The sequence below is a fragment of the Doryrhamphus excisus genome, chromosome 2, assembly GCF_030265055.1.
Source record: "Doryrhamphus excisus isolate RoL2022-K1 chromosome 2, RoL_Dexc_1.0, whole genome shotgun sequence".
NCBI classification, from domain to species: Eukaryota; Metazoa; Chordata; class Actinopteri; order Syngnathiformes; family Syngnathidae; genus Doryrhamphus; species Doryrhamphus excisus.
The window spans coordinates 23,965,413-23,993,392 of NC_080467.1; the positions used below are offsets into that span (position 1 = coordinate 23,965,413).

Genomic DNA, 27,980 nt, shown 5'->3' on the forward strand with positions numbered 1-27,980 from the left:
CGGACATGTGACAAAACGTACACGGACCAAACCTGCCGTCGTACGCTCTGCGCGCTTTTCAGAAACCAAAAACCCAGAGTTGTATTATCGTAGCCTTTTGCAGTTGTATCTGCCATACCGAGTGGATTTGCAGTTAAGACCTGCCAACTGCCCAACATTTGAAGAATTTTATGACAATGGTGCGGTCCGATTAAATGATGGGTCGATGCATTCTGTTCGATTCATAGTGGAAACAAATAAACAACATTTCGACAGCGACGGGGATGAACTGGACAGCATCCAAAGATCTATTGATCACAGCGGTGTTGCTGAGGATGCGTGGTGTCTGCTGTGTCCAGAGCAAGAATTGGAAAGGCTACAATGCGAAGAAGAACGCCGGAAAAAACAACAGTTGGTCGAAGAAGAGGCAGAAGTAATACCTGACTTGGCAAATGAAAATAGAACCGCTCTAAACTTACAAAAGCAAAAGTCAATGAGTCGAAATGATGGCTTGGCATTAATCCGCTCCCTAAATAATACTCAAATGGACATTTTTTACAAAATTAGACAGTGGTGCCTTGATAAAGTAGGTGGGAGAAAACCCGAGCCTTTACACTTATTCATCACAGGTGGTGCCGGGACAGGAAAAAGCCACCTAATTAAAGCCATCCAATATGAGGCTACCAGGTTGTTGTCAACAATGTGTCGGCAACCGGACAATATTTCTGTCTGTCTAGCTGCACCAACAGGGATTGCTGCTTACAATTTGAATGCCACAACAATACACAGCACATTGAGCATCGGCAAGGATACCCGTTTGCCTTACACACCACTGGGTGAGGAAACGGTGAATTCCTTGCGTGCCAAGTTTGCGGACCTCCAAATTTTGATTATTGATGAAATATCGATGGTTGATCACAAGTTGTTGACGTACATTCATGGTAGGCTCCGACAAATTAAGCAAACCGGTGACTATGCTGCATTTGGCAACGTCAGCATCATCGCCGTCGGGGATTTTTACCAGTTACCGCCAGTCAAAGGAAAGCCTCTTTATGTCGAAGACGCCACTTTCAACTTGTGGACAAATCTTTTCAGTGTTGTCGAACTGACAACGATAGTCCGGCAAAAAGATAATCAGTTTGCAGCATTGCTAAATAGACTCCGCAAACATCCAAAAGGCGCGGCGTTGTTGGAAACAGACATAGAACTTTTGAAACAGCGCGAAACGGGTGAGGTCAGCTCCGCATTACATGTGTTTCCAACCAATCAACAAGTGAACGAATACAATCTAAAACAGCTTTTCAGGATCTGTCCGGAGTACACAACAATAAAAGCTGAGGATTTCAGCCAAAACAAAAAATCCGGTAAATTAGAAAGAAAAGTAGGGCACCACAGCAAAGTTTACAACACGTGTTTAGAGGAAACTCTGCACATCGCTAAAGATGCACGTGTAATGCTTTGCAAAAACATTGATATTGACGACGGCTTAGTTAACGGGGTTAGTGGCACTGTCTCTGATGTTCTTTTCCAAAAAAATGACACATTTCCGAGTAAGATCTATATAAAGTTTGATGATGCCAAAGTAGGTCAACAAAGGCGCGCACAAACTGCTGAGTCTGTCACGCTAAAAGACAGTACATTTATTCTGCCAGAGGAAGAAAAAGTAACTAAAAGTGGTGGCATGCGTCGCCAGTTCCCTCTGAAGCTCGCTTGGGCTTGCACGGTACATAAAGTCCAGGGTGTTACCGTGAGCAATGTAGTTGTGTCTCTAGACAGGGTGTTTTCCGCAGGGCAGGCGTATGTTGCATTGAGTCGGGTCACAGCTTTAGACGGTTTGATTATTGAAAAGTTTAATGCCGAAAAGATTTACTGTAATGATGCCATTAAGAATGCTGTAGGTAGGATGCCAGCATTTTTGACAGAAAGTGAACCAACACAAACAAATGTACAACCACCACATTTCACAATTTATTTGATGAATGTCCAAAATTTGACAAAACATGCGTCAGATTTGGCAGCATGTACACAGCACCTGCAGCCTAACTGCATCGCTGTGACAGAAACGTGGCTGCCAACGGCATGTACACCCAGCAGTGTAACCATTCCTGGGTATCATTTCCATAGCCAACCACGATGTTTGTCTTACTCCAGCAGTAACCCTGCTTTGGTAGAATTACAAGGGCAACAGCATGGCGGAGTTGGCATGTACATTGCAGACCACCTGCACTGTAGTGTTGTCTCCGCCCCAAACTTCAACTTGGAAGTTTTACTGGTGAACTGCTCCTCACCCAGTGTGTTAATAGCAGTTGTGTATCGACCACCCTCCTATCCAATGGCGTTGTTTCAAGGTCACCTTGGCACGCTGCTGGATTGGTTGCACCAGAAGTACGCCAGCATTGTCGTACTGGGAGATTTTAATGAAAATTTGTTAAAATCTTCCACTATCAGCACATTCATGGCTAGGAAAGGGTTCTGCCAGTCAGTCAAACATCCTACCACAGAAAAGGGTACACTAATTGACCATGTATATGTCAAAACATCACACTTTGATGTAGAATCGGTTGTGATGCCCACTTATTTCAGTGATCATGAAGGGATTTTGTGCTCTTTTAAACACTAAATTTAAAACGCACACACACGCACATACACATTCCACTTCAGCGTTCTTCTGGCAGTCTTATGGTGTAAGTGTAGTGTATAGTGTAAAATAGGTTTAGGTTCAACCAGTGGACAATTTACAATCCACGAGTTTACTTGCCCACGAGAACGGTGGATTGTATTTGTCAATCACTGAATGAACGTGTAAGTGTAGTGTATAGTGTAAAATAGGTTTAGGTTCAACCAGTGGACAATTTACAATCCACGAGTTTACTTGCCCACGAGAACGGTGGATTGTATTTGTCAACCACGGACTAAAAGTGAAATCACTGGTCATAGTTAAGATCCCAGTTTCTGTCAAACCAGTAAATTAACATGTAAATATTGTAAACATGTAAATATTGTAAACATGTAAATATTGTAAACATGTAAATATTGTAAACATGTAAATATTGTAACATCTGCTTGTATTTTAAATAATGTAAATATGTATATATGTAAATATGTATATATGTAAATATGTATATATGTAAATATGTATATATGTAAATATGTAAATGTGTATATATGTAAATAGTACCTGATGAAATGATCCCAGTGCTGCCTCACTCACCTGTCCTCTTGTCTTGATAGTTACCGCCTGTCTGCCTTAAAGTTAAATACTAAAGGGATTCAAACCTTTTTCAACAGTTATTTTTCTAACCAAATTGTATTAGTCAATCATTGGCGCAAAATTCAACCACTGCCCAAAATTAAGAATCAAAGGGATTAAAACTAAGACTTTTCTGAACACGTTGGTATTTTTCTAACCAGTGGACATTTTCCAATCCGCGAGTTTACTCTTCCGAGAACGGTGGATTGTGTTTGTCAATCACTGGCGAAAAATACGTTTTTTCAGACACGGTAATGCAAACAATGAGGGCAATGTAAATATGTAAATGAATATGTGAATATGTGAATATGTTAATATGTGAATATGTGAATATGTGAATATGTGAATATGTAAATATGCAAATATGTAAATATGTAAATATGTAAATATGTAAATATGTAAATATGTAAATATGTAAAAATGTAAAAATGTAAAAATGTAAAAATGTAAATATGTGAATGTATATTGTGACTAACCTCTGCTCTTGTCTTTCCAGTTGCCGGCTGTCTTCAGTTCCACGCACATGATCTTTATATTAAACATAGTAGCAGTAGAAGTACATGCGTAGATTTAACATAGTAGCAGTGGAAGTACATGCGTAGATTTAACATAGTAGCAGTAGAATAGCATAGAAGTAAAACTAATCCCATAAGTGCATCATACCAACTATTATAATAGCAATGTAGTCGTTTGCATGCATGTGAGTTTTCATCAACAGGACAAGACCCCTCTGACGGTGTGAGTGTCCTCTGACAACTGCTGCATGTGGTAAGATATGGAGCTGTTTTCACTATTCATATTGGTCAAATTCTGTTCATGTGTGAAACACTTGACTTTTTTGCCACTTGACATTATACTCGCATGTGATTTCTCCCGATACGTAAACCGGGCTCCAGACCACAAGTTAAACTTTGCTTAGTAAATAAAATACATCTTGAAATGTTGCCAGTCACATAAAAACAATTTCTTTTTGACCAACTAGCTTTAATTAGCTAGAAGTTGGAAACACCTCCACTATGCTAAATGGGGCACAGAATCTTAGATGAGTTTATGTTCTGCAGGGGAAAAATGTTAACCTGTTAACCAAAATGTATGGGGGCCTTGTGCTTGTGCTACTAAAATTATACATAGAATGCCATGGTACTTGTAGTAAAAAAACCTTCCTCATGCTGTCTTTGACTTTTTATATGATCATAGCAAGTTTACTAACACATTTGCTTTCACTCTTTCTCTGACCTGTAGTGAATGCTGGCTGCTTCCAGAGGAGCTCCCACCGTTGCACCTTGACATCCACCCATTGATGACTAGATAGGATACTGGTGATTCCGGGAACTGGTCATCGTGGGACTGCAACTGCTGATCCTTTCCTCCACCCATTCTTAATCCTCTGTCCTTTCTTCACCACTGTCTACCTACCATCTCTCCATGTCATCCCTCTCAACCCAACCGGTCGAGACAGAAGGCCGCCCCATAGAGCCTGGGTTCTGTCCAAGGTTTCTCAAAGAGTTTTTCCTTGCCTCCGTTGCCAAGTGCTTGCTCGTGTGGGGTTCAGTTGGTTCTCTTTCTAGATAACTTCCATATGATGATTAGAATTGGCACTAAATAAAATAAATTGGCTTGACATAACTGCTTTTGTCATTTCTGCATGTTTAGTACATAACCCCACACGTGTTCATTCATAGTTTAGACAATCTACAATGTCAACTTGGTCTCTGCTGCTATCCTGCAAAACACTCCACCCACTTTGACCCTGGGTAGACCACAGAGATGCTTCACAGACCAAGGACCCAACCAGCAATCATGCTGGTGGACTCCATGTCCACCAGCATGGCACATCAAGATATAGCTGGGATTGGTTCCAGCACACCTATGACCCATGTGGAGGATGAACAGCATAGAAGGATGGTATAATGATGAATGTCAGCATAATTGTGTCCATAATTGACTGTGTGGCAGGGTGCTATGACAGATATTGACAACTCTTTCGAAGGTGGGTATGTGGTCATGTCCTGTTTGATGTCACAACTCCCTAAAAGTCTTGGGACAGACACACTATGTAGAATGTAGTTCTACTTCTCCGGAGGTTGGTGGCGCTATACAGTCTAAGGTGGGTACATGGTCATGTCCTGTCTGTGCCACCATAGAAAAAATCAGACCATATAGGATGGAGTTATACAATTCAAACAGTTGGTGGCGCTATATGTACACAGACTGATTTGGAGACGATCCGACCAAGTTGCGGCAGATATACATTTCAACCAGTTGGTGGCGCTATAGAGTATGTACACACAGTATAACAAACTAGAGATTGACCCAACACCAAAAAAAATTTCAAGACAATCTGACCATGAATCAGGAAGTTACGGCAGATGTACATCTCTGCCTGTTGGTGGCGCTATACAGTATGTACACACACAGTCATAGACCAGAGTGTACCCCAGACCACCAGAAAAAAATTTGAGGCATATCCGACCATGTGGAAGGAAGTTACAGCTGATATGCATTTCCACCAGTTGGTAGCGCTATACAGTCTATGTACACACAGTATAACAGACCAGAGATTGACCCAACACACCAAAAAAAATTTCAAGAGAATCTGACCATGACTCAGGAAGTTACGGCAGATATACATTTCCACCAGTTGGGGGCGCTGTGTTTTGAACATGGGTTCTGGAGCGTTAGGTGCGTCCTGTCATGATAGACGTCTCCACCGAAAATCATAGTGATACGTGCCACGGGTGGCGAGGGATAATGAATTGAAACTTCTAGGTGGCGCTAGTGTGTCAATTTAGATTGGTGTCACATGGGAGCACCACCAGGGCGCTCAGGCCTGGATTCTGACCTTACGTGTAAGATTTCAGCAGCCTGTGACCTTCTGCGGGCAAAATATGAGCCTTCGATGGTCAATGGCGAAGGCTGACCATTCGCCGTGGCCACGCCCACCACATGTGCTTTACACACATCACAGTCCATCGACTGACATCATCAGTCTGTCAGTCAAACTGTGTATTGACTTTGATGTACATTGCTTCAAGGCAAGGCCAGACACCAGGCAGGGCCAGATAAGGTAAAAGTTAAGGTTAAAGTAAAAGTTTGGTGGCGTGCCACGCCCACATCCTAAGTAGCAGCTCAAAATCCTTCGCAATTTAACGTGGGCCATCCGTCTAGTGTCCGTTGATGCTACAACGGACTCATTCGGTCAAACCCCCTAGGAGGAGTTCGTCGAGATACGACCCCTACATCCTCCCCCAAATGGCCGCCGCCACCTAAAATGGCTGACTTCCTGTTGGATTTTGAACATGGGTTCTTTAGACTTTTTTGTGCGTCCTGTCACGAGTGATGTCTCCTCCGAAAATCATGCCCATACGTGCAACGGGAGGCGAGGGATAATTATTTTAAAACTTGTAGGTGGCGCTAGTGAGTCAATTTGGCTTGGTTTCAAATGGGGGCCCCACCAGGGCCCTCAGGCCTGGAATCTGCACCCCCCTTATGAGTTTTCAAGCACATGCGACCTTCTGCGGGCGAATGATGACCCTTTCTTTGTAAATGGCGAGGCCTGAGCATTCGCCGCCAGGCCACGCCCACCACGTGCGCTTTTCCTGCATCATGCTCCATCAACAGGCTTCACCAGGCTGTCAGGCAGTGACCTTGTGACCTTGATGTTAATCTGATGAATCTCCTGGCTGAAAAGGCCTCATGTAGATGACACGCATTTAGCCTGTCGCCAATAGGTGGCGCTGCGACGAAATCAGGAAGTGACCTACGGGGACCTTCGGGGCGGGGCCATGATCACATGTACCAAGTATGATGAAGATCTGACCACGTGGAGCCAAGTTATTCACGTCTACAGTTACGCTCAGCGTGCAAGGCCCGGGCAGATGAAAAAGGGCAAATTTTGGGGGCGTGCCACGCCCACATCGTACGGAATATCCCAAAATCCTTCGCAATTTAACGTCGGCCATCCGTCTAGGGTCCGTTGATGCAACAACGGACTCATTCGGTCAAACCCCCTAGGAGGAGTTCGTCGAGATACGACCCCTACTCCTGGCCCGAAAAAGGCCGCCGCCATCCAAAATGGCCGACTTCCTGTTCATTTTGCAATATGGGTTCTTGAGACTTTTTGGTCCGTCCTGTCACGATAGACGTCTCCACCAAGTTTCGTGACGATCGATGAAACTGGTGGCGGGGGCCAATTTTTTTTTTTATTCAAGGTGGCGCTAGAGAGCCAATTTTGGAACATTATATTTGAAACCCATAAAATATCAAATTTTTCGCCAGACCTGATGCGCTTGGCAAATTTGGTGAGTTTTCGGGCATATTAAGGCCCTCAAAATGGCGCCCAAAGGCGCGGAAGAATAATAATAATTAAAACTGCAAGCAGTGATGAGCGGGCTCGAGCACCCCGACGCGCTCGGGGGTACGCGCGGGTCGGGGGCGCGCGCGCGACCGGACTGGCACGCGGACGCGCCGTACGAAAAACTGCAGCGATGGGATAAGCGGTAGGGGAGTCACGGCACTTGCAATTTTCCGCCAGGAGGGGGCGACGCCGAAGGCGAGGCGGGTGCGAGGTCACGTCCGACGCCCCGAACCGCCATAAAAAAATCCGCGACGACCGTGCGGTTGGTACTTGCGGCGGATATACGTTTCCGCCTGTGGGTGGCGCTATACAGTCTATGCGCCCACACGGTAACGGACCGGAGGGTACCCCGAACCACCCGAAAAAATTAGGTGCCGATCCGACCGTGCGGAAGAAAGTTACGGCTGATATACATTTCCACCAGTTGGTGGCGCTATAGCGTATGTACACACACTGTCATAGACCAGAGGATACCCCGAACCACTGGAAAAAAATTTGGGCAGATCCGACTATGTGGGAGGAAGTTAAGGCAGATATACATTTTGACCAGTTGGTGGCGCTATAGAGTCTATATACACACCCGGTCACAGAGTGGAGGGTGACCCAACCCAGCCAAAAAAATGCGGAGACGATCCGACCATGCATAAGGAAGTTACGGCCGATATACATTTTCGCCAGTTGGTGGCGCTATACAGTCTATGTACACACACAGTCATAGACCAGAGGGTACCCCAAACCACCAGAAAAAATTTGGGGCCGATCCGACTATGTGGAAGGAAGTTACAGCTGATGTACATTTCCACCAGTTGGTGGCGCTATAAAGTCTATGTACACACAGTATAACATACCAGAGATTGACCCAACACACCAAAAAAAATGTCAAGAAAATCTGACAATGAATCAGGAAGTTACGGCAGATATACATTTCCACCAGTTGGAGGCGCTATAGCGTATGTACACACACTGTCATAGACCAGAGGGTACCCCGAACCACCAGAAAAAAATTCGGGCAGATCCGACCATGTGGGAGAAAGTTACGGCAGATATACTTTTCCACCAGTTGGTGGCGCTATAGAGTCTATATACACACACAGTCACAGACTGGAGGGTGACCGAACCCACCCAAAAAAATTTGGAGACGATCCGACCATGTGGAAGGAAGTTACAGGTGATATACATTTCCACCAGTTGGTGGCGCTATACAGTCTATGTACACACAGTATAACAGACCAGAGATTGACCCAACACACCAAAAAAAATTTCAAGACAATCTGACCATGAATCAAGAAGTTACGGCAGATATACATTTCCACCAGTTGGTGGCGCTATAGAGTATATATACATACACAGTCACAGACTGGAGGGTGACCGAACCCACCCAAAAAAAATTGGAGACAATCCGACCATGTATAAGGAAGTTACGGCAGATATACATTTCCACCAGTTGGTGGCGCTGTGTTTTGAACATTGGTTCTGGAGCGTTAGGTACGTCTTGTCATGATAGACGTCTCCACCGAAAATCATAGCGATACGTGCAACAGGTGGCGAGGGATAATGAATTGAAACTTCTAGGTGGCGCTAGTGTGTCAATTTAGATTGGTGTCACATGGGAGCACCACCAGGGTGCTCAGGCCTGGATTCTGACCTTACGTGTAAGATTTCAGCAGCCTGTGACCTTCTGCGGGCGAATGATGACCCTTAATTTGTAAACGGCGAGGCCTGAGCATTCGCCACCAGGCCACGCCCACCACGTGCGCTTTTCCTGCATCATTCTCCATCAACAGGCTTCACCAGGCTGTCAGGCAGTGACCTTGTGACCTCGGTGTTCATCTGATGAATCTCCTGCCAGAAAAGGCCTCATGTAGATAACACGCCTTTAGCCTGTCGCCAATAGGTGGCGCTGCGACGAAATCAGGAAGTGACCTACAGGGACCTTCGGGGCGGGGCCATGATCACATGTACCAAGTATGATGAAGATCTGACCACGTGGAGCCAAGTTATTCACGTCTACAGTTACGCTCAGCGTGCAAGGCCCGGGCAGTTGAAAAAGGGCAAAATTTGGGGGCGTGCCACGCCCACATCGTACGGAATATCCCAAAATCCTTCGCAATTTAACGTCGGCCATCCGTCTCGTGTCCGTTGAAGCAACAACGGACTCATTCGGTCAAACCCCCTAGGAGGAGTTCGTCGAGATACGACCCCAACTTCTGGCCCGAAAAAGGCCGCCGCCATCCAAAATGGCCGACTTCCTGTTCGTTTTCCAATATGGGTTCTTGAGACTTTTTGGTCTGTCCTGTCACGATAGACATCTCCACCAAGTTTCGTGACGATCGGTGAAACTGGTGGCGGGGGCTAATTTTTTTTAAAATTCAAGGTGGCGCTAGAAAGCCAATTTTGGAACATTATATTTGAAACCCATAAAATATAAAATTTTTCGCCAGACCTGATGCGCTCGGCAAATTTGGTGAGTTTTCGGGCATGTTAAGGCCCTCAAAATGGCGCTCAAAGGCGCGGAAGAATAATAATAATAAAAAGAAACGCAACGATTACAATAGGGCTTTCGCACTGGTCAGTGCTCGAGCCCTAATTAAAACTGCAAGCAGTGATGAGCGGGCTCGAGCACCCCGACGCGGTCGGGGGTACGCGCGGGTCGGGGGTACGCGCGGGTCGGGGGCGCGCGCGTGACCGGACGGGCGTGCGGACGCGCCGTACGAAAAACCGTGGCGATCGGATAAGCGGTAAGGGAGTTACACACACTGTCATAGACCAGAGGGTACCCCGAACCACCAGAAAAAAATTTGGGCAGATCCGACCATGTGGGAGGAAGTTACGGCAAATATACATTTCCACCAGTTGGTGGCGCTATAGAGTCTATGGACACGCAGATTCAAAGAGTGGTGGGTGACCCGACCAACCAAAAAAAATTTAGAGACGATCCGACCATGTGGAAGCAAGCTATGGCTATATACATTTCCGCCAGTTGATGGCGCTATAGAGTGTATGTACACACACAGTAATAGACCAGAGGCTACCCCAAACCACCAGAAAAAATTTGGGACCGATCCGACCATGTGGAAGGAAGTTACGGCAGATATACATTTTCACCAGTTGGTGGCGCTATAGAGTCTATGTACACACAGTATAACAGACCAGAGATTGACCCAACCCAGCCAAAAAAATGTGGAGACGATCCGACCATGCATAAGGAAGTTACGGCAGATGTACATTTCCACCAGTTGGTGGCGCTATAGAATCTATATATACACACACAGTCACAGACTGGAGGGTGACCGAACCCACCCAAAAAAATTTGGAGACGATCCGACATTGTGGAAGGAAGTTACAGGTGATATACATTTCCACCAGTTGGTGGCGCTGTGTTTTGAACATGGGTTCTGGAGCGTTAGGTGCGTCCTGTCATGATAGACGTCTCCACCGAAAATCATAGTGATACGTGCAACGGGTGGCGAGGGATAATGAATTGAAACTTCTAGGTGGCGCTAGTGTGTCAATTTAGATTGGTGTCACATGGGAGCACCACCAGGGCGCTCAGGCCTGGATTCTGACCTTACGTGTAAGATTTCAGCAGCCTGTGACCTTCTGCGGGCAAAATATGAGCCTTCGATGGTCAATGGCGAAGGCTGACCATTCGCCGTGGCCACGCCCACCACATGTGCTTTACACACATCACAGTCCATCGACTGACATCATCAGTCTGTCAGTCAAACTGTGTATTGACTTTGATGTACATTGCTTCAAGGCAAGGCCAGACACCAGGCAGGGCCAGATAAGGTAAAAGTTAAGGTTAAAGTAAAAGTTTGGTGGCGTGCCACGCCCACATCCTAAGTAGCAGCCCAAAATCCTTCGCAATTTAACGTGGGCCAGCCGTCTAGTGTCCGTTGATGCTACAACGGACTCATTCGGTCAAACCCCCTAGGAGGAGTTCGTCGAGATACGACCCCTACATCCTCCCCCAAATGGCCGCCGCCACCTAAAATGGCCGACTCACATGTACCAAGTATGATGAAGTCATACTTGTGCGCCAGTTGGTGGCGCTATAGAGTCTATGTACACGCAGTATAACAGACCAGAGATTGGGTCACCCGGGCAAAAAAAAATTGAGAACATATGCTACTTAAACCTTATTAAGTGTGTGAAATAGAAAAAAAGACTGGGTTTGTCAAATTAACCATGTTGTGGAATATCTAATGATGGATGCAAGCTAAAAACATTTAAACAAAGTCATGTACAAACAAAATAAAAAGTTTAATTATGTAAATTGAAATAACCATCAAAGTGAACAAATACAAAAGGCAAGAACACTATGATTTATCATTCAACAAACTTTTTTCCTGTTTATCCTCACAAGGGTTGCGGGGGCATGTACATATAGTCAAACAACCATTCACACACATTCATACCTATGGACAATTTGGAGTGGCCAATTAACCTAGCATGTTTTTGGAATGGGGGGGTGGTTATTTCTGCCTTGGTCTCTTCTCCGGACGGGGTTTTTCGGGACATCTTCGCTGTCTTCCTGTTGTCGTTTCGTCGCCAGTCTGAGTCTCTGAGTCCCGCATGTCTGTTTATAGGAGAATTGATGAAATAACAGATGAGTGACATCTACTGGTGAAACGCTGGAACAACCATTGCATGAACGGCCATCAATCACGTAAATAATATCATCAGAATCATATGTTTTACTACACATAAAATGACAATATTGCAACATCAACACAATACATAAAATTTAATCTATTAAATATGAAATATCTCACCATTTCGTTCTTTCCCCTCCGCTGCGTCAACTCGTTGGTTGGCCTCTGCCAAGGCTTCTTTGAGTTGACTGATGGTGTTTTTTTGTTTTTTTAATAGTTCAGCCCTTCTTTGCCTCTCGTCGACCTGTCTGGCAGCGAAACCCAGAAAAGTCTCGGCCAGCACGCAGCTTTGCGAAAATAGGTCCTCGCGGGACACACACTGGTCCTGGGACGAGTACTGTTAAAACAAACATATTATTAACAGTCATTGATAGTAACGCATGGTAACATGCAACACAATGTTTCATATGACAAAATGAAGTGTACATGGAGATCCACATGTACAATATCAAATGTTATTGTTAATATTATTGAACCGTAAAACTATAGAAACAATAAAATATAGTCTAGCTTCAGAATAATAATGATATTGAAAAGTAAAATCACAGAAATACTTACACACATCAGCCGGCATTTGGTTCTCAGAGCTTGCACCTGAGGGTTTGTGGCTCTGGGCGATTTCGCCGGGGAAGAAAAGTTTGCCATTCTAGAAACAAAAAGAGATGCATAATATGTGACGATGTCCACATTTACTTAAACATGAATTGCATTCATGGTCAAAATATGGGGAAAAATAGGAAAGCGCTTACCTTTCAGCTGCGTTCACGGTGATAGACAGAGGTAGGAAAAAAATGATCGAATGACCTCTTTTATACGTGATTCTACGACGATGTGATGGGCGTGGAATTCTTGGACACTGGACAGTTGTCATGTATTATTGGATGCTCCAAATGTGGGCATGGCACAGCGGCAAACTGTTGTATTTGATTCTGGCGTTGTTTGAAGGTTCAAACGATGCATTCATGGCCCTTTGATCATCTGTTGGAATCTCAGAATGAAACACCTGTGCAGGCCGTCCGTTGCAGCAAAGACACCCGACAGTGTATAAATGGACATTTTGTCATACTGTCGAGACAGTTACATCGATATTACTGCTGCGAAGTAAGTACTTGATTATTTTCCTTTCTAATTAATTTATGTCTCAAATGAAGTGCATTTTACACGAATGCACGTAATGTTTGAGCAAATGTGGGTATATAACATGTGATGTATTTCTTTATAGAATGGCACATTTCTCGTCTCCTGCAAGGTTTATCAGCATAGATGACCCCGAGGTGGACTCCATCAGGAGCCAGTGCCAGGTGTTGAGTGTAAGTATTTGTAATTGCAATCGTAAATGTTTGTATTGTATTGACTGTTAACATGATAAAAATAAGAAACAATGTTATTTATATTGCATAACAAGATCGTGGTATTATATAAGAGCCAAATACGATGTCACTTGAATGAAGTGAGCATGTACCATTTTTGCATATGTGTATAAATTGTAGTAATGTATGAATCTTACAAAAATGTTGTTACTAAAACCAATTGCAAACAGTGTACTGTTACACAGTTAAGTATCATGCTCATTTGTTAATGTCTTCAGGTAAAGGTTGTAATAAGCTATTTAAAACACTGTCGTTAATGATAGCGTCTAGTATTGCAAATAATCTAATTTTTATTGTATTTGTGCAGTATTCATGCAGAGATCGCAGTGTGCCCAGGGTTGAATTAAATCAACAATGTGTGGAGGTGAGCCGTGACATTATGGCCTATGTGACCAGGGAGATGGAGCAGAAGGAACGGGAGGAACTCGTGAGCAGGAGACAAAGGGCTGAAATTGCCAAATATAAATTTGGTCTCCAACAAGCTCTGCTAAGAGCTGAGGTGGCTGAGGCAACGTGTCTTTTTGTTGAAGATGGTGAGAAAGTTCATGCATAAATTTATTGTTTTCAATTTCTGATCTATTAATGTGGATTTGTGTGTATCACTAAAACTTGTGATGTTTTCAATATACAGAAAAAAGAGAATGTGGCACCCAAACCGGAGAAGAGGAGACAAGTGCCTCCCCCTAGATGTAAAGTGTGTATTTGTGTACATTTTTTCATCGGTGTTTGTAAATTTGTTGGAAGTTATCGAAATAAATTATATATTAGACAATTTCTCTTGTTTTTTTTGCTCATCAACTACTACACAAACCTGCACACATAATATTCCACCTTTTAAAGGGAGACACTGGTGCCCACGTAATTCTGTAGAAATGGAAGTAAACACACACACACACATATATATATACAGTGTAATGGTGTTCCAAAACTACAATTTCAGCAAGTAGAAAATGAGATTATTGTTGAACAAAACAAATATGCAATATTTACTTGATGTCTTTAATGTCATAATGGACTATCAAATATAGAAAATATATAAAAATGAGTATCTAAAATGTATTTTCTCTTTAATCTACTTCAGTACTTCCTGTCAATATATGAAACAAGAGTGAATGCAGAGTTTCAGCACACCTGAAGATACACAGGTGCGTAGGAAGCAGGTGTAGCCAACAAAGTGTTCAAAAAGAGGTTCCTGCACACTGTGTTGCTCTCATTCATTAGTTTATTTAGGTAACGTTTCAGTCCGTTTGACCTTCATCAGAAATATTAGCTAGACCTAATATGTCTGATGAAGGTAGACCTAATATGCTAGACTTAATATGTCTGATGAAGGTAGCCCTAGTATGCTAGACTTAATATGTCTGATGAAGGTAGACCTAATATGCTAGACTTAATATGTCTGATGAAGGTAGACCTAATATGCTAGACTTAATATGTCTGATGAAGATCCAACGGACCGAAACGTTACCTAACTAAAGTAATGAATGAGAGCCACACAGTGTGTGGGAACCTCTTGTTGTATATAATATATGAAACAAACCATGAAAAATTTTTTGACAAAAATATAAAATATAATATATCTACTAACAGAGTCTGAGAAATCTCTATTTGAAATATATAACCTCAGGGTACATCAACATGAGCATATGAGTATATGGCTGAAATGGATGCAGCATGTGGCTCAAATGCACAAAGAAGGACATTTTGATGACATTCTGACACTTATGGAAACATCAACACATGAACTCCTACACTTAGGGGGCTGTATGTAAGATTGTGGCTATTGTGGCTGTTGCTGTGTCTGCTCATCACATCTGTGCTTGAATTGTTGCTCTGACATCGCTTTTCCTTGCTGGAAACAAGGACATCAGTTTTGGTGTCCTTTCACCTCCCTTCTGGCACCTTCCTCTCCTGAAAGAGAGATATGAAAGAAGAGACAAAAGAACCAGTGACAACAAAAAGTGAAGTGCATACTTAAGTATAACTGTGAAACATACAGTAGTTGTTTACAGTCCATAATGTGTTTAACACAAAAGATCCAAATACTCACCTGTGAGACATTAAACAAGGTAGGCCACCTGTGTTTCATGTCACTGATGCTCATTTGTATGTCGTATGTTCCTCTATGTGCAAAATTTCTGCACATAAAGTCCTTAATGACTGGGCTGTCTCTCTTCTTTAATTGGTGATTAGTTGGTTTTGGTTCAGCTCCTGGAGGATAGCGAGGATGAATACCACTTCACCACTGTTCCATGTTTTAAGGGAGCAAGGACATCTTAAATGAAGACAGGGTACTTACAGCCACATCCATAAATACTGTGCTTGACTTGGTAATGCTTGAGAAGCTCCCCTTTTGAAGTATCCTCCAATGTGCAGCGCCTACATTGCCAGGCCACGGGCCGCCACCTTAAAAAGGAGCATAAACAGTGTCAGGATGGTTTGTTTTTGAAAGGTTTTCATAAATCCAGATCCAGTAGTACTTTCTGGAACACCTCAAGACTGTATTAGAGGGGCGTTGGGTACCTCTTAAGATCCTTAAGAGTGCAGAGGATAGTGCTGCCCTCAATCACTATGCCGACATCAACTGACCCATCTTTCCGCAACAGGTAAATCGCCATCACTTCATCTGCCATCTGCTCTTGAATGCTGGTTGATCCATCCCCAGCATCCTGCAGACATTGTAAAGGCAGCTGTTAAATGCTCACGTTAAACGTGCATCTCACAAGACAAGTAGCACCTCCTGTCTTCTAATGTCCACAGCTGCTTTACACCATACAAAAAACAGCTCCATCTTGGTGTGCAGTAAAGATAAATTAACTGTAAATATAAATGTACTGCTGCTGTGCACTTCGAGATTACATTTGGCCAAACCTTGAAAATCATGAAAAGTACAGTCGTATACCAACCTCAAAGTCCTTGAAAAGGGCACTGGCATGTTCAGCAAGATAGTCAATAAGGAATCGGATGACAACGTCCCTTGTCTGCTCACGTTGGATTCCATCTGCCGGACAGAAACATTGAAGCAGTGCTTTGATTCACAGGAAAAACTTAAGTCTCAAACATTTCAATAGAATTTGCATGAGAGGGAAGTTTGTAAGTAGTGATGTCAGCAAAAAAACTAAAACCTAAAAATTTGCCAGGCGCATGAATATAAGTGGATATTGTGGTGCGGTGTGCAAAGGATGTGAGAGATTGAGGCACAGAAAATTAAGGAAGAAAAACCAAAAACTGTTTAAAAGGGGCTGTATGTAAGATTGTGGCTATTGTGGCTGTTGCTGGAGTGAAATAAAAAACAATCTGTATTGCAACTAGCAGCAGGAACGAAGCGGTAGCATCTGTTGTCACAGTGATATCTGGTTCAGGCTTCTGTGGCTTAAGCGGGTAGGATGGACGACTATTTTGCTTCTTACTTTCAGTCACAGTAACTAAAAGCAGAGGTCATGTCACTCAGGTGCTGTGCTGGTTATTGTTTCACTTTCACCGCCCTGACATTGTGTCTGTGTGCTGTGCACCTACAGAAGGCTTGTTGTCACATCTTTATTTCAAATGAATATGTTTTCTTAGTCTCTGATGACAGACATATTGTGCGATATTTTATTTACTTGATGTGCATTTTGTACATACGTACAGCTCCTTTGAGAAAGAATGGAGGAAAGGATGAGTAATAAATAGGAGGGAGAGTCAGAAAAGATAAATGTCAGCTGTATGATGTGAACAGAGAATGGAGAGAAATGTGAATGAGACAGGTGGAATGATGACTATTGCAGGTAAGGTACAAATTTAATAGGTGGAGGATGGTTTTAATACCTGAAGTAGAATGTTCGTCTGTGCTTGAATTGTTGCTCTGACATCGCTTTTCCTTGCTGGAAACAAGGACATCAGTTTTGGTGTCCTTTCACCTCCCTTCTGGCACCTTCCTCTCCTGAAAGAGAGATATGAAAGAAGAGACAAAAGAACCAGTGACAACAAAAAGTGAAGTGCATACTTAAGTATAACTGTGAAACATACAGTAGTTGTTTACAGTCCTTAATGTGTTTAACACAAAAGATCCAAATACTCACCTGTGAGACATTAAACAAGGTAGGCCACCTGTGTTTCATGTCACTGATGCTCATTTGTATGTCGTATGTTCCTTTATGTGCAAAAAATTCTGCACATAAAGTCCTTAATGACTGGGCTGTCTCTCTTCTTTAATTGGTGATTAGTTGGTTTTGGTTCAGCTCCTGGAGGATAGCGAGGAAGAATACCACTTCACCACTGTTCCATGTTTTAAGGGAGCAAGGACATCTTAAATGAAGACAGGGTACTTACAGCCACATCCATAAATACTGTGCTTGACTTGATAATGCTTGAGAAGCTCCCCTTTTGAAGTATCCTCCAATGTGCAGCGCCTACATTGCCAGGCCACGGGCCGCCACCTTAAAAAGGAGCATAAACAGTGTCAGGATGGTTTGTTTTCAAAAGTGCTGTCCAATTTCATGTACATCGTTTTTGGATTGCGTTTTAAATCCACAGTTCTAAAGAAAGAATTATAATGCACATTCATTCATGCATTCATTTTCGATTGCTCATCCTCACAAGGGTCGCGAGGGGTGCTGGAGCCTATCCCAGCTGTCTTCGGGCGTGATGCAGGGTACACCCTGGACTGGTGGCCAGCCAATCCCAGGGCACATATAGACAAACAACCATTACCACCCACATTCATACCTATGGACAATTTGAAGTGGCCAATTAACTTAGCATGTTTTTGGAATGTGGGAGGAAACCGTAGTACCCGGAGAAAACCCACGCATGCACGGGGAGAACATGCAAACTCCACACAGAGATGGCCGAGTGTAGAATTGAACTGGCATCTTTTAGCTGTGAGGTCTGCACGCTAATCACTCGCCTGCCAAAAATGCACATTGACATTAATTATATCTCCAAATATAATTACAGGAAAACATGCAGTAATTCATAATTCGAATTAATATTTCGTATATAAAACCATGAATAAATAATTTGAATGAATACTGTTGCCCATCTCTGTGTGGAGTTTGCATGTTCTCCCCGTGCATGCGTGGGTTTTCTCCGGGTACTCCGGTTTCCTCCCACATTCCAAAAACATGCAAATTTAATTCCAAGTAGACTCCAGCACCCCCCGCGACCTTCGTGGGGGTGAGCGGTAGAAAACGAATGTTGAATACTCTTGTACTATAATTGTAATGAGCTCCGGAAGTACCTCGGCTGTTCCCACAAGAGCTTCCCATCGGAGCATATCGACATCACGTCATGTTACAAAAAAAATGTAAAACTAAGCAAAACACGGCGTACACACATAAAGAGAGCGCGGTTAAAAGCTTAACTTTTTCGGTTCGATGGTCCGTTACCTGTTAAAGTATGTTCGCCCAACGAACCATGTTAGCTGAGCAATTTGGTGGCTAGCAAACATAGCTAAAGTTAGCTTATGCACAACAGAATAGCGGTGACATTAAAAAACAACACCCAGCGTATTTGAAGGAAGACGGGGTCGCTATTAGTTTAAAAATTGCAAGTGCTGTACTTACCGATGTATTGTCGTCCATATAACTTGCCGTGTTTCGATACCTTCGGGCTGTTGTTGTGTTGCCGGAAACTGTACCATAGACCTCTCATAACTCCACCCCTTTGGCCGCGAAGGGGGCACGTCATGACGGTCTACGTCACCAAGCTTAAGCGCTGGACTTAAGCATTTATTTATGTAAGCGATTAAATGATTTTCAGAGGTTTTACTAAGTTAGTAAACTTTATTATTGTTATATTTAATAAGGCTCTGGGTCATTTTCTGAGTGTAGTGTTTTGTACATCATTCTAATCGGTCAGATCCGTTCGACAACCATTTGTTTACGTTTTATTCTGAAGCAGTGCGTTGCGGTGTGTGGAATGCATTGGAACATTTTGCTCTTTATGGAAAAGTGGTTGGCTCTTAAAAGAGCCGTTGTGGTGAATCTACTGCAGATTTGCAGCGATTTCTCGGCGGAAGTTGAGATATAGCGTCTCATTTCCCCTCTCGTTGAGATGGCAACCGTCGGCAAGCAAGTCGTGGACAGAGACGTTCGAGTGCGGGATGCGCTTCATGCCGCGTTGTCGTAGGAAGCCGCCAAGGACTCGGTTAATCCTTTTCCTCGCATTGTCCAGTCCACGTCCTGTGGGTGCCGTCTGGTAACGCCAGTTCCAACGAGGCAAGATATCCGAAAACATCACCACTGTGCCGGGTAGCAAGTGGATGATGTAGTCGAGATCCGCCATCATTTTAAGGAGAAGCCGGCGGCAATTTTGGCCGCCGAAGCCAAAACTATTGCCGCCAAGGTGGATGAGCAGCAACTGTGGAGGTGTCGCTCCCGTTTGCAGCTTCTGGTGTATAAAAGGCACCAGATGCTCCCACCTCCTGCCGCCTTGTCCATGCCAGGTGACTTGGCAAGGGAGGCCGAAATTCGGATCTCGGCGGTGCAGCCTGACGTGTCTTTCCAGCCGGGTCACAATGGAGCTGCCGATGAGCCACAACGTTGTCCTCTGCGTCCCGTTCATCGTTATGCCGATAGTCGCACTTGCAGCTTATTTATACAGTGAGCACGCAATGCCATTGGTTAGTTTTCCCTCCGTTCGTCCACGTAAACATTGTTTGGTTTAATGCGCCCAATTTCAAATTACATTCATTCCGCCAATAGCTGATCGATTGATAGGTGAGTGAGGCACGATTGGTCAATTTAAAAAATATTGACCCGCCCAACTTTCACATTACATTCAATCAGACGATCGCTGATAGGTTGTTTGTTTGGTGACTTACGATTGGTCATTTATCCAAAGGCGGAGCCTGACAGGTTGGTTTTGTGAGCTACGATTGGTCAGTTCTTCCACGGTGTGGTGCATGGTGCTATAAATGCTGCTTCGCGTGCCCGCTCCCCCCCCTTTCTGCTCGAGCGAACAGAAAACTTTTCGAGAGAACGCTTTTTGCATTGCCTCAGACAAAGACAAAGACAAAGGACCTACATTCGACGGAAACTGCAGTTTGCCGTTGTGTTGGACTTCATCTGCTGACATAGAGGTGAGTTTTTTTAAATAGACTTAGTAAACTGAAATATATTCATTTGTAAGAATGAGCGCCATTGCAGGATTGCACGTCCGGTTGGAGCTTAACTCCATTTTGTTTTTTCTTCGGCTTTTTCTCCACATGTGTATAATTTTATGTGTTTTTATCTTGTCGTTGGTGTCGCCGCAAGGTAACTGCATGTTTGGGATACACTAACGGTCGGAACTTAACTCAATATAGCTCAAGTTATATTCGGTGGTGCTGCACGTAGGCCGCTTGTTCAGGATACACGAACGGTCGGAGCTTAACGCTGTATAGCGAAAATTATATTCGTTGTTGCCGCACCTTAAACGAGCCGTTAGCGGGCAAATTGGCGGCACTGATGACAAAGGCCCCGAAATGGCGGCGTCGTAAATGGCGTCGTTGATGCCACAGGCCCCAAAATGGCGGTCGCCCCCCCCCCCCCCCCCCCCCCCCCCCGCGCCATCTTATCGCAGCAGGCGGGGAGAAAATAAATTCTCACGGATGTTAAAAGTATGGGAGTATTTTACACCTAAAGGTAACGATTTTGTGACCTGTGCTAAATGGAGATAGGGTACCATAAAAGCACCATTAAGCACCTGGGATTTGCTTGTGTGGAGAAGCCACCGCACCGTAGGTTTTCAACTTGTTTAGCTTTCTCTGTTTCCAATGATTTTAACCCCGTCATTCATCTAAACCACTACCGCGTTGCGGAGAAGACGTCCACCTTACGTTTTCTTCATTTTTCTTGTTTCCAATGATTAATCCCGTCATTCAGCCAAAGGGCCACACCCAAGTGTGCATGTGCCCACTCAAACGCACACAATATGAGGGGGGTGGGGGAAGATAGTGCTCTTGCAGTAAAACACACAGCTGGTGTTTATTTATTTATGTTGTTTTCTGCATAATAGTTGTATTTATTGACAAAGTTTGATTTATCATTTTATCTCTGTGTGGAGTTTGCATTTATTCTGTGCGTGTGTTTCACCGTGTACCCCCTCCCCCACTGGCGACTCCAAATTGTCCATAGGCATTAATGTGACTGTCAATGGTTGTCTCTGTGACCCATGCTTGGCTGGTGAGCAGGGTGTAGTCCACCTCTTGCCAGAATACAGCGGGGGTAGGCTCCAGCATTCCCACGACCCTTGTGAGGATAAGCAGCACAGAAAATAAATGGATTTATTCATTCATTTTCTACCGCTGCTGCAGGAGTCTATCCCAGTTGTATTCAGGCGAGAGGCGGGTACATCCTGGTTGTCAACCAATCACAGGGCACATAGAGACAACCATTTATACTCACTTTCATTTGACCCCCACCCCACACACACACTCCATATTGTCTGTGGCCATGAATGTGACTGTGAATGGTTGTCTATGTGCCCTGTGTTTTGCTGGTGACCGGGATGTAGTCCACCTCTCGCCTGAATATAGCTGGGGTAGGCTCCAGCATGCCGGCGACCCGTGAGGATAGGCAGTACGTAAAATGTATGGCTATGTTCATTCATTTTCTACTGCTGCTGCTGGAGTCTATCCCAGTTGTATTCGGGCGAGAGGGGTACATCCTGGTTGCCAGCCAATCACAGGGCACATATAGACATAGACATATAGACCATTCACACCCACTTTCTTGCCTATGGACAATATGGCATCGCCAATGGGGGGCACGGAGAAAACCCACGCACACACGGGGTAACCAGAGAGCATGGAAAAGAGCATTTAGAAGCTTAAGTACATGGCATGTGAACTGACATTGATTTCATTGTTTTCTTTTAGATGCCACGAAAGAAGGGTTTCCGTATGCGACGCACACCCAAGGCTGCCCAAGCTGTTGACTGTGCAGTTGCAACAAAAGGTAGGGAAGAAGTATCTTCACTGTCACCAGTGGAGGTACCAACAGGTGGGTTACAAAAGGTGGTCAAAGGGTCATTTCATCAAGGCAATACAAGGTTTAAGTATGCAGGAACACAGTGTATGGCGATTGCCTTTTGTGCCACTGCTTTACACAGTATTAAAAATGTCTTGTTGTGGGATACTGCTGATCTTGACATGGCTGTTGTTGAAGGTGATCAGTTGTATGCTACTCTAAGGGAACGTCACTTAATAAGTCACCCATCCCACTTTTTGTGTGCCACAGAATTGCCCAAACAGGAGGTGATTGCTGGACACAAATTTGAGTTTTGTGTGAAGGATGATTATGCTTTAGGTGATGTCAATGTAGTTTCCAGCTATTATATTGAAAACGGGATTCATGTCACTTTGCATGATGCTTTGCACACAATGTTTGGCAAGTACAGCACATGCATTCTTACAGTTTGTCAAAGTAGTTGTGCCATCATTTGTGATGCTGGTCAGTATTGTCTGGTGGATTCGCACTCGCGTAGCTGTAATGGCATGGTGTGCAGTGATGGAACCAGTGTTGTTCTGTGTTTTGGTGGTCTTGATGCCCTTGCTAATCACATTAGCAATTTGGCTGCAGGGTTTGGTGGAGCAGAGAAACTTTTTGAAATAGCTGGTGTTGTTGTGACTGTTGTGGCTGACAGGAAACGTCACTTGGAGATGATGACTGGTGATGATGGCAAAAAGTTTAAAATGGCTGACATTTCTAGTACATGTGCATCTGATGTTGAGGTCATCAGTGTTGTTACCACACAGCATGCCTTTTGTCCAATGCTTCAAAATGACTCCAAAGATGTGTGCCAACTTCTGAATATAGATTGTGAAGTCAAAACTGTGCCTGTCAATTTGCGTGTTGGACCCTTGGGAGCTCCCTGTAAAAAGGAGAGCATTGTTGCTGACGGCAACTGTTTTTTCCGTGCCATATCACAAGCGGTGAGTGGCACACAGAAAAATCACAGGAGAATTAGACTCCATGTGGTTAAACATATGGAAAAGCACTGTGGAGATTATGAGAAGCTTCTCAGGAGTGAGTACAGTTGTTTGACAGAGTATATTAGTGTTTCCAAAATGAAATATGTCAATAGCTGGGCAACTGAGGTGGAAATTCAGGCTGCAGCGGATAGTTTAGGAATAAATATCTTTACTTTTTACGGTGGTCGTTGGTTGAGATATAGTTCAAGGTCAGAATCCAGTCGTGGGATTTATTTGGACAACTCGAGTGGTAATCACTACGAGTGTGTGACATGTGTCAATGAGGGTCAGTTAGGAAGTTGCTTTGGCATTTGTCAGAATGGTACATCTCAGGTCAGTCAGTATGGTACCAGGTCACATCGGCATCAAGTAATTTGCGCTGATAGTGAAGTAGCAGTTGGTTTGAATGATGTTGTTGAAACAGGCAAAGAAAAACATCAGTCCATGGTTCCACGTGTAAGCCCGTCCAAATATCTAAAAAGGAAAAGGGCCCTGGACAACAGATGTAAATATGTCGCTGACATGAGCATAAGGGAGACAAAGAAGGTAATGACTATGAAGAATTACAGAGAACAAGCAGTCTTTAGGCAGAGAAAGAAGACGAGGAGTGTTGAAAAGTATAGAAATGATGTCATTCATAAAAATAGAGTTAAAACATCTAGCATCTATAAGTATAGGAATGACAGCTTGCATCGGGACAGGGTCAAGATGTGTAGTGTGAGTAAGTATAGACGTGACAGCTTGCATCGGGACAGGGTCAAGATGTGTAGTGTGAGTAAGTATAGAAGTGACAGCTTGCATCGGGACAGGGTCAAGTTGTGTAGTGTGAGTAAGTATAGAAGTGACAGCTTGCATCGGGACAGGGTCAAGATGTATAGTGCGAGTAAGTATAGAAGTGACAGCTTGCATCGGGCCAGGGTCGTTATGCAGGGCGTCAAAAAATATAAAATGGATACAAGGCACCGGGCCAGTGTCAAACTAGCCAGTATGAAGAAATATCACAGTAATTTAGAACGCAAAATGCGTGTCATTGCAGATGTGAAGGCACGAAGGCATGCTGCAAAGTTGCGAGAGGAAGAATTTGATGTTGTTGTTGAGAATTTTTTAGAGAAAGTGAAGAATGGGCCCCAATTTGTCTGCTGTGTGTGCCATAGGTTGATGTTTAAACATCAGGTCCTGCAGTGTCACAGAGAGCATTACAGCAAAAGTGCAAGTGCTTCTCTTGTGAACACGTGCATTAATGAGGATTATTTGCACAAATGTAGTGCAGAGTGCACGGTGCCTTGTTTGTTGTTGGAGTCTGGTAGAGGGCAGCTGTGGGTTTGCTACACTTGCCATTACAAGATTAGCAAAGGGGAATTCCCACCTGAATGTGTGGCAAATAATTTGGGGGTGGACCCGATTCCTCCTGAGCTGGCTTGCTTAAACAGCTTAGAGCAACACTTAATTGCACTAAATATCCCCTTCATGAAAATGCTAGCTTTGCCTAAAGGGGGGCAAAATGGTGTCCATGGGCCTGTGACTTGTGTTCCAGCCAATGTTGTAGAAACGACAAATTTGTTGCCACGGTCCAATATGGAAGGCTCTATGCTCCGTGTCAAACTCAAAAGGAAGCTGACTTACAAAGGACACTACGAGTACCATTTTGTTGACAGCATGCACATTCGTGAAGCCTTGAGGTATCTGAAAGAGTCTAATGTGCATTATGAAGATATAGAGTACAACGAGGAGTGGGTCAATGACTTTTGTAGGGAACCTGATGCCTCTCAGGTGGAGGACAGTGTTCCTGCAGTAGATGTCACACCGCCTCTAGATGCAGAAGATGAGCTTCTCCATGATAGACAGCAACACTGCATGTTTCAGGACACATGTTTAATGCCAGTTGACATTGGTCAGGAAGCGCTAGATCAGTATTACGACAATATATTGAATGTGGCTCCGGCAGAAGGCAATAATCCTGTGAGGTTGCTTTCTGACCATTCGAATGAAGCTAGGTGTTTCCCAGTGTTGTTTCCACGCGGCCGTTTCACGTTTCATGACACTCGACAATATAGGCTGACGGCGTCGCGATATTTCAATAATCGTATCATGCATGCTGATAAGCGGTTTGGGCAGAATGTGGAATACATATTCTATGCTCAGTACTTGTGTGAACTTGTGCAGGTGGTGTCGAGCATTTCCATTGCTTTACGCAAAGGAATTGCTGGTTTGGTGGCAAAAATGGCCAAGGATTTGTTGACCAACGATGAGTCGTTAAAGACATTGTTGGAATGTGATCAGGGCTATCGTTTTCTGAAGCCCATCAGAGGCACTCCAGCCTTTTGGCAGAGTACGCAGCGTGATATTTTGGCTTGTGTGCGTCAGCTTGGTGTTCCCACGTGGTTTTGCTCTTTTTCGTCTGCTGATTTACGGTGGCAAAACTTGGTAGACTGTGTTTTGAGGCAAGAGGGTAGAACGCAAACGGCTGCAGAGTTGGAGTGGGCTGACAGGTGTGATTTGTTGAGACGGAATCCTGTGACTGCTGCACGGATGTTTGATTTCCGGTGGCATGTCTTTCTCAGAGAGGTGATAATGTCTTCGAGCCAACCGATTGGCAAAGTTGTAGACTATTTTTACCGGGTGGAATTTCAGCAGCGTGGTTCCCCGCATGTACATTGTTTGTTCTGGGTCGAGAATGCCCCACGTATTGAAGTGAACTCAGATGAAGAAGTCACAAAGTTTATTGATAGATATGTTACTTGTGAATTGCAGCCACAGGATGAAGGATTGACAGAGACAGTGTCTTCCGTACAGCAGCATTCAAAGAGACACTCTAAAACATGCAAAAAGAAAAACACAGTGTGTCGTTTCGGTTTTCCCAAACCTGTGTCAGGACGAACATTTATTAGCCATCAGTTTGACGGACAGGGACAAAAAACATGCACTTGTCAGGTTAGCCAATCAACCGGTGTTAAAACATGCACATGTCCAAAAGCATCCCAAAATGCCGTAAACATGAAAGCAGAAGAGGCGTCGAAAATCATAAAATCCATTAAAACAGCCCTGGCTGACGAGAACCACGCATATCAAAGCGTGGAACATTTGTTCCATAGTCTCGGTATAACACAAAATACTTTTGAGGCCGCACATCGCCGCGTGGGTCGTCGTACGGAAGTCATAATGAAGCGTCAAATCAATGAGGTTTGGATCAATCCATACAGCAAACCTCTGCTTAAATGCTGGAATGCTAATATGGACATCCAGTATGTCGTTGATGCGTATGCGTGCGTGGTTTATATAATCTCGTATATTTCCAAAGCTGAGAGGGAGATTGGATTGCTGCTGAGTAATGCCCAGAAAGAAGCATCCAAACAGGCAAACGTCAGTGCCAAAGAGGCCTTAAAAAGTCTTGGCAGTGTGTACCTGCACAATAGAGACGTGTGTGCACAAGAGGCCGTTTACCGGGTGACAAATATGCATCTTAAGGAATGCTCGCGCAAAGTAGTTTTTGTTCCAACAGGGGACAATGTGGTCAAAATGAGTTTGCCTGTGAGTGTTTTGCGTCAAAAAGCTTCATCGGCCGAATTAACAACGGAAGACATGTGGATGACCAGCATTGTCGACCGTTATAAAAACAGACCAAATGACGACACGTTTAATGACATGTGCTTGGCACAATTTGCTTCGGAATACCGCATCATTAGCAAAAACGAAAGGTCGGCATCCAAAATAGAACTTAAAAACAACTACGGACATGTGACAAAACGTACACGGACCAAACCTGCCGTCGTACGCTCTGCGCGCTTTTCAGAAACCAAAAACCCAGAGTTGTATTATCGTAGCCTTTTGCAGTTGTATCTGCCATACCGAGTGGATTTGCAGTTAAGACCTGCCAACTGCCCAACATTTGAAGAATTTTATGACAATGGTGCGGTCCGATTAAATGATGGGTCGATGCATTCTGTTCGATCCATAGTGGAAACAAATAACATTTCGACAGCGACGGGGATGAACTGGACAGCATCCAAAGATCTATTGATCACAGCGGTGTTGCTGAGGATGCGTGGTGTCTGCTGTGTCCAGAGCAAGAATTGGAAAGGCTACAATGCGAAGAAGAACGCCGGAAAAAACAACAGTTGGTCGAAGAAGAGGCAGAAGTAATACCTGACTTGGCAAATGAAAATAGAACCGCTCTGAACTTACAAAAGCAAAAGTCAATGAGTCGAAATGATGGCTTGGCATTAATCCGCTCCCTAAATAATACTCAAATGGACATTTTTTACAAAATTAGACAGTGGTGCCTTGATAAAGTAGGTGGGAGAAAACCCGAGCCTTTACACTTATTCATCACAGGTGGTGCCGGGACAGGAAAAAGCCACCTAATTAAAGCCATCCAATATGAGGCTACCAGGTTGTTGTCAACAATGTGTCGGCAACCGGACAATATTTC

General features: G+C 44.0%; 1 protein-coding gene and 2 long non-coding RNA genes across 3 annotated transcripts; 2 read left to right on the forward strand and 1 right to left on the reverse strand.

Annotated features, from left to right (window-relative positions):
* The first annotated feature begins 12,447 nt into the window (after nt 1–12,447).
* Nucleotides 12,448–13,985, forward strand: LOC131113253 (uncharacterized). Its single transcript, XR_009121476.1, has 3 exons — nt 12,448–13,345; nt 13,467–13,554; nt 13,922–13,985. It is a non-coding gene; the product is annotated as an uncharacterized LOC131113253 (long non-coding RNA).
* Nucleotides 13,986–15,765: 1,780 nt separating this feature from the next.
* Nucleotides 15,766–16,490, reverse strand: LOC131119196 (uncharacterized). The gene is made up of 3 exons (XR_009126324.1): nt 16,138–16,490; nt 15,914–16,020; nt 15,766–15,825 (listed from the first exon to the last, which is right to left on the reverse strand). It is a non-coding gene; the product is annotated as an uncharacterized LOC131119196 (long non-coding RNA).
* A 3,173-nt stretch (nt 16,491–19,663) lies between these two features.
* Nucleotides 19,664–27,736, forward strand: LOC131119207 (uncharacterized). Its single transcript, XM_058064694.1, has 2 exons — nt 19,664–20,677; nt 22,457–27,736. Exons 1-2 carry the CDS (start codon nt 20,513–20,515, stop codon nt 27,689–27,691), a joined length of 5,400 nt encoding a protein of 1,799 aa, XP_057920677.1. The 5' UTR covers nt 19,664–20,512; the 3' UTR covers nt 27,692–27,736.
* Nucleotides 27,737–27,980: the final 244 nt, after the last annotated feature.

Bases quoted from the DNA above. Each gene is read 5' to 3' on its own strand.
- LOC131119207 (XM_058064694.1), top strand. From the start codon at position 20,513: ATGCTGCTTCGCGTGCCCGCTCCCCCCCCTTTCTGCTCGAGCGAACAG. The intron at 20,678-22,456 runs GTGAGTTTTTTT...GTTTTCTTTTAG, and splicing joins CTTCATCTGCTGACATAGAG to ATGCCACGAAAGAAGGGTTT.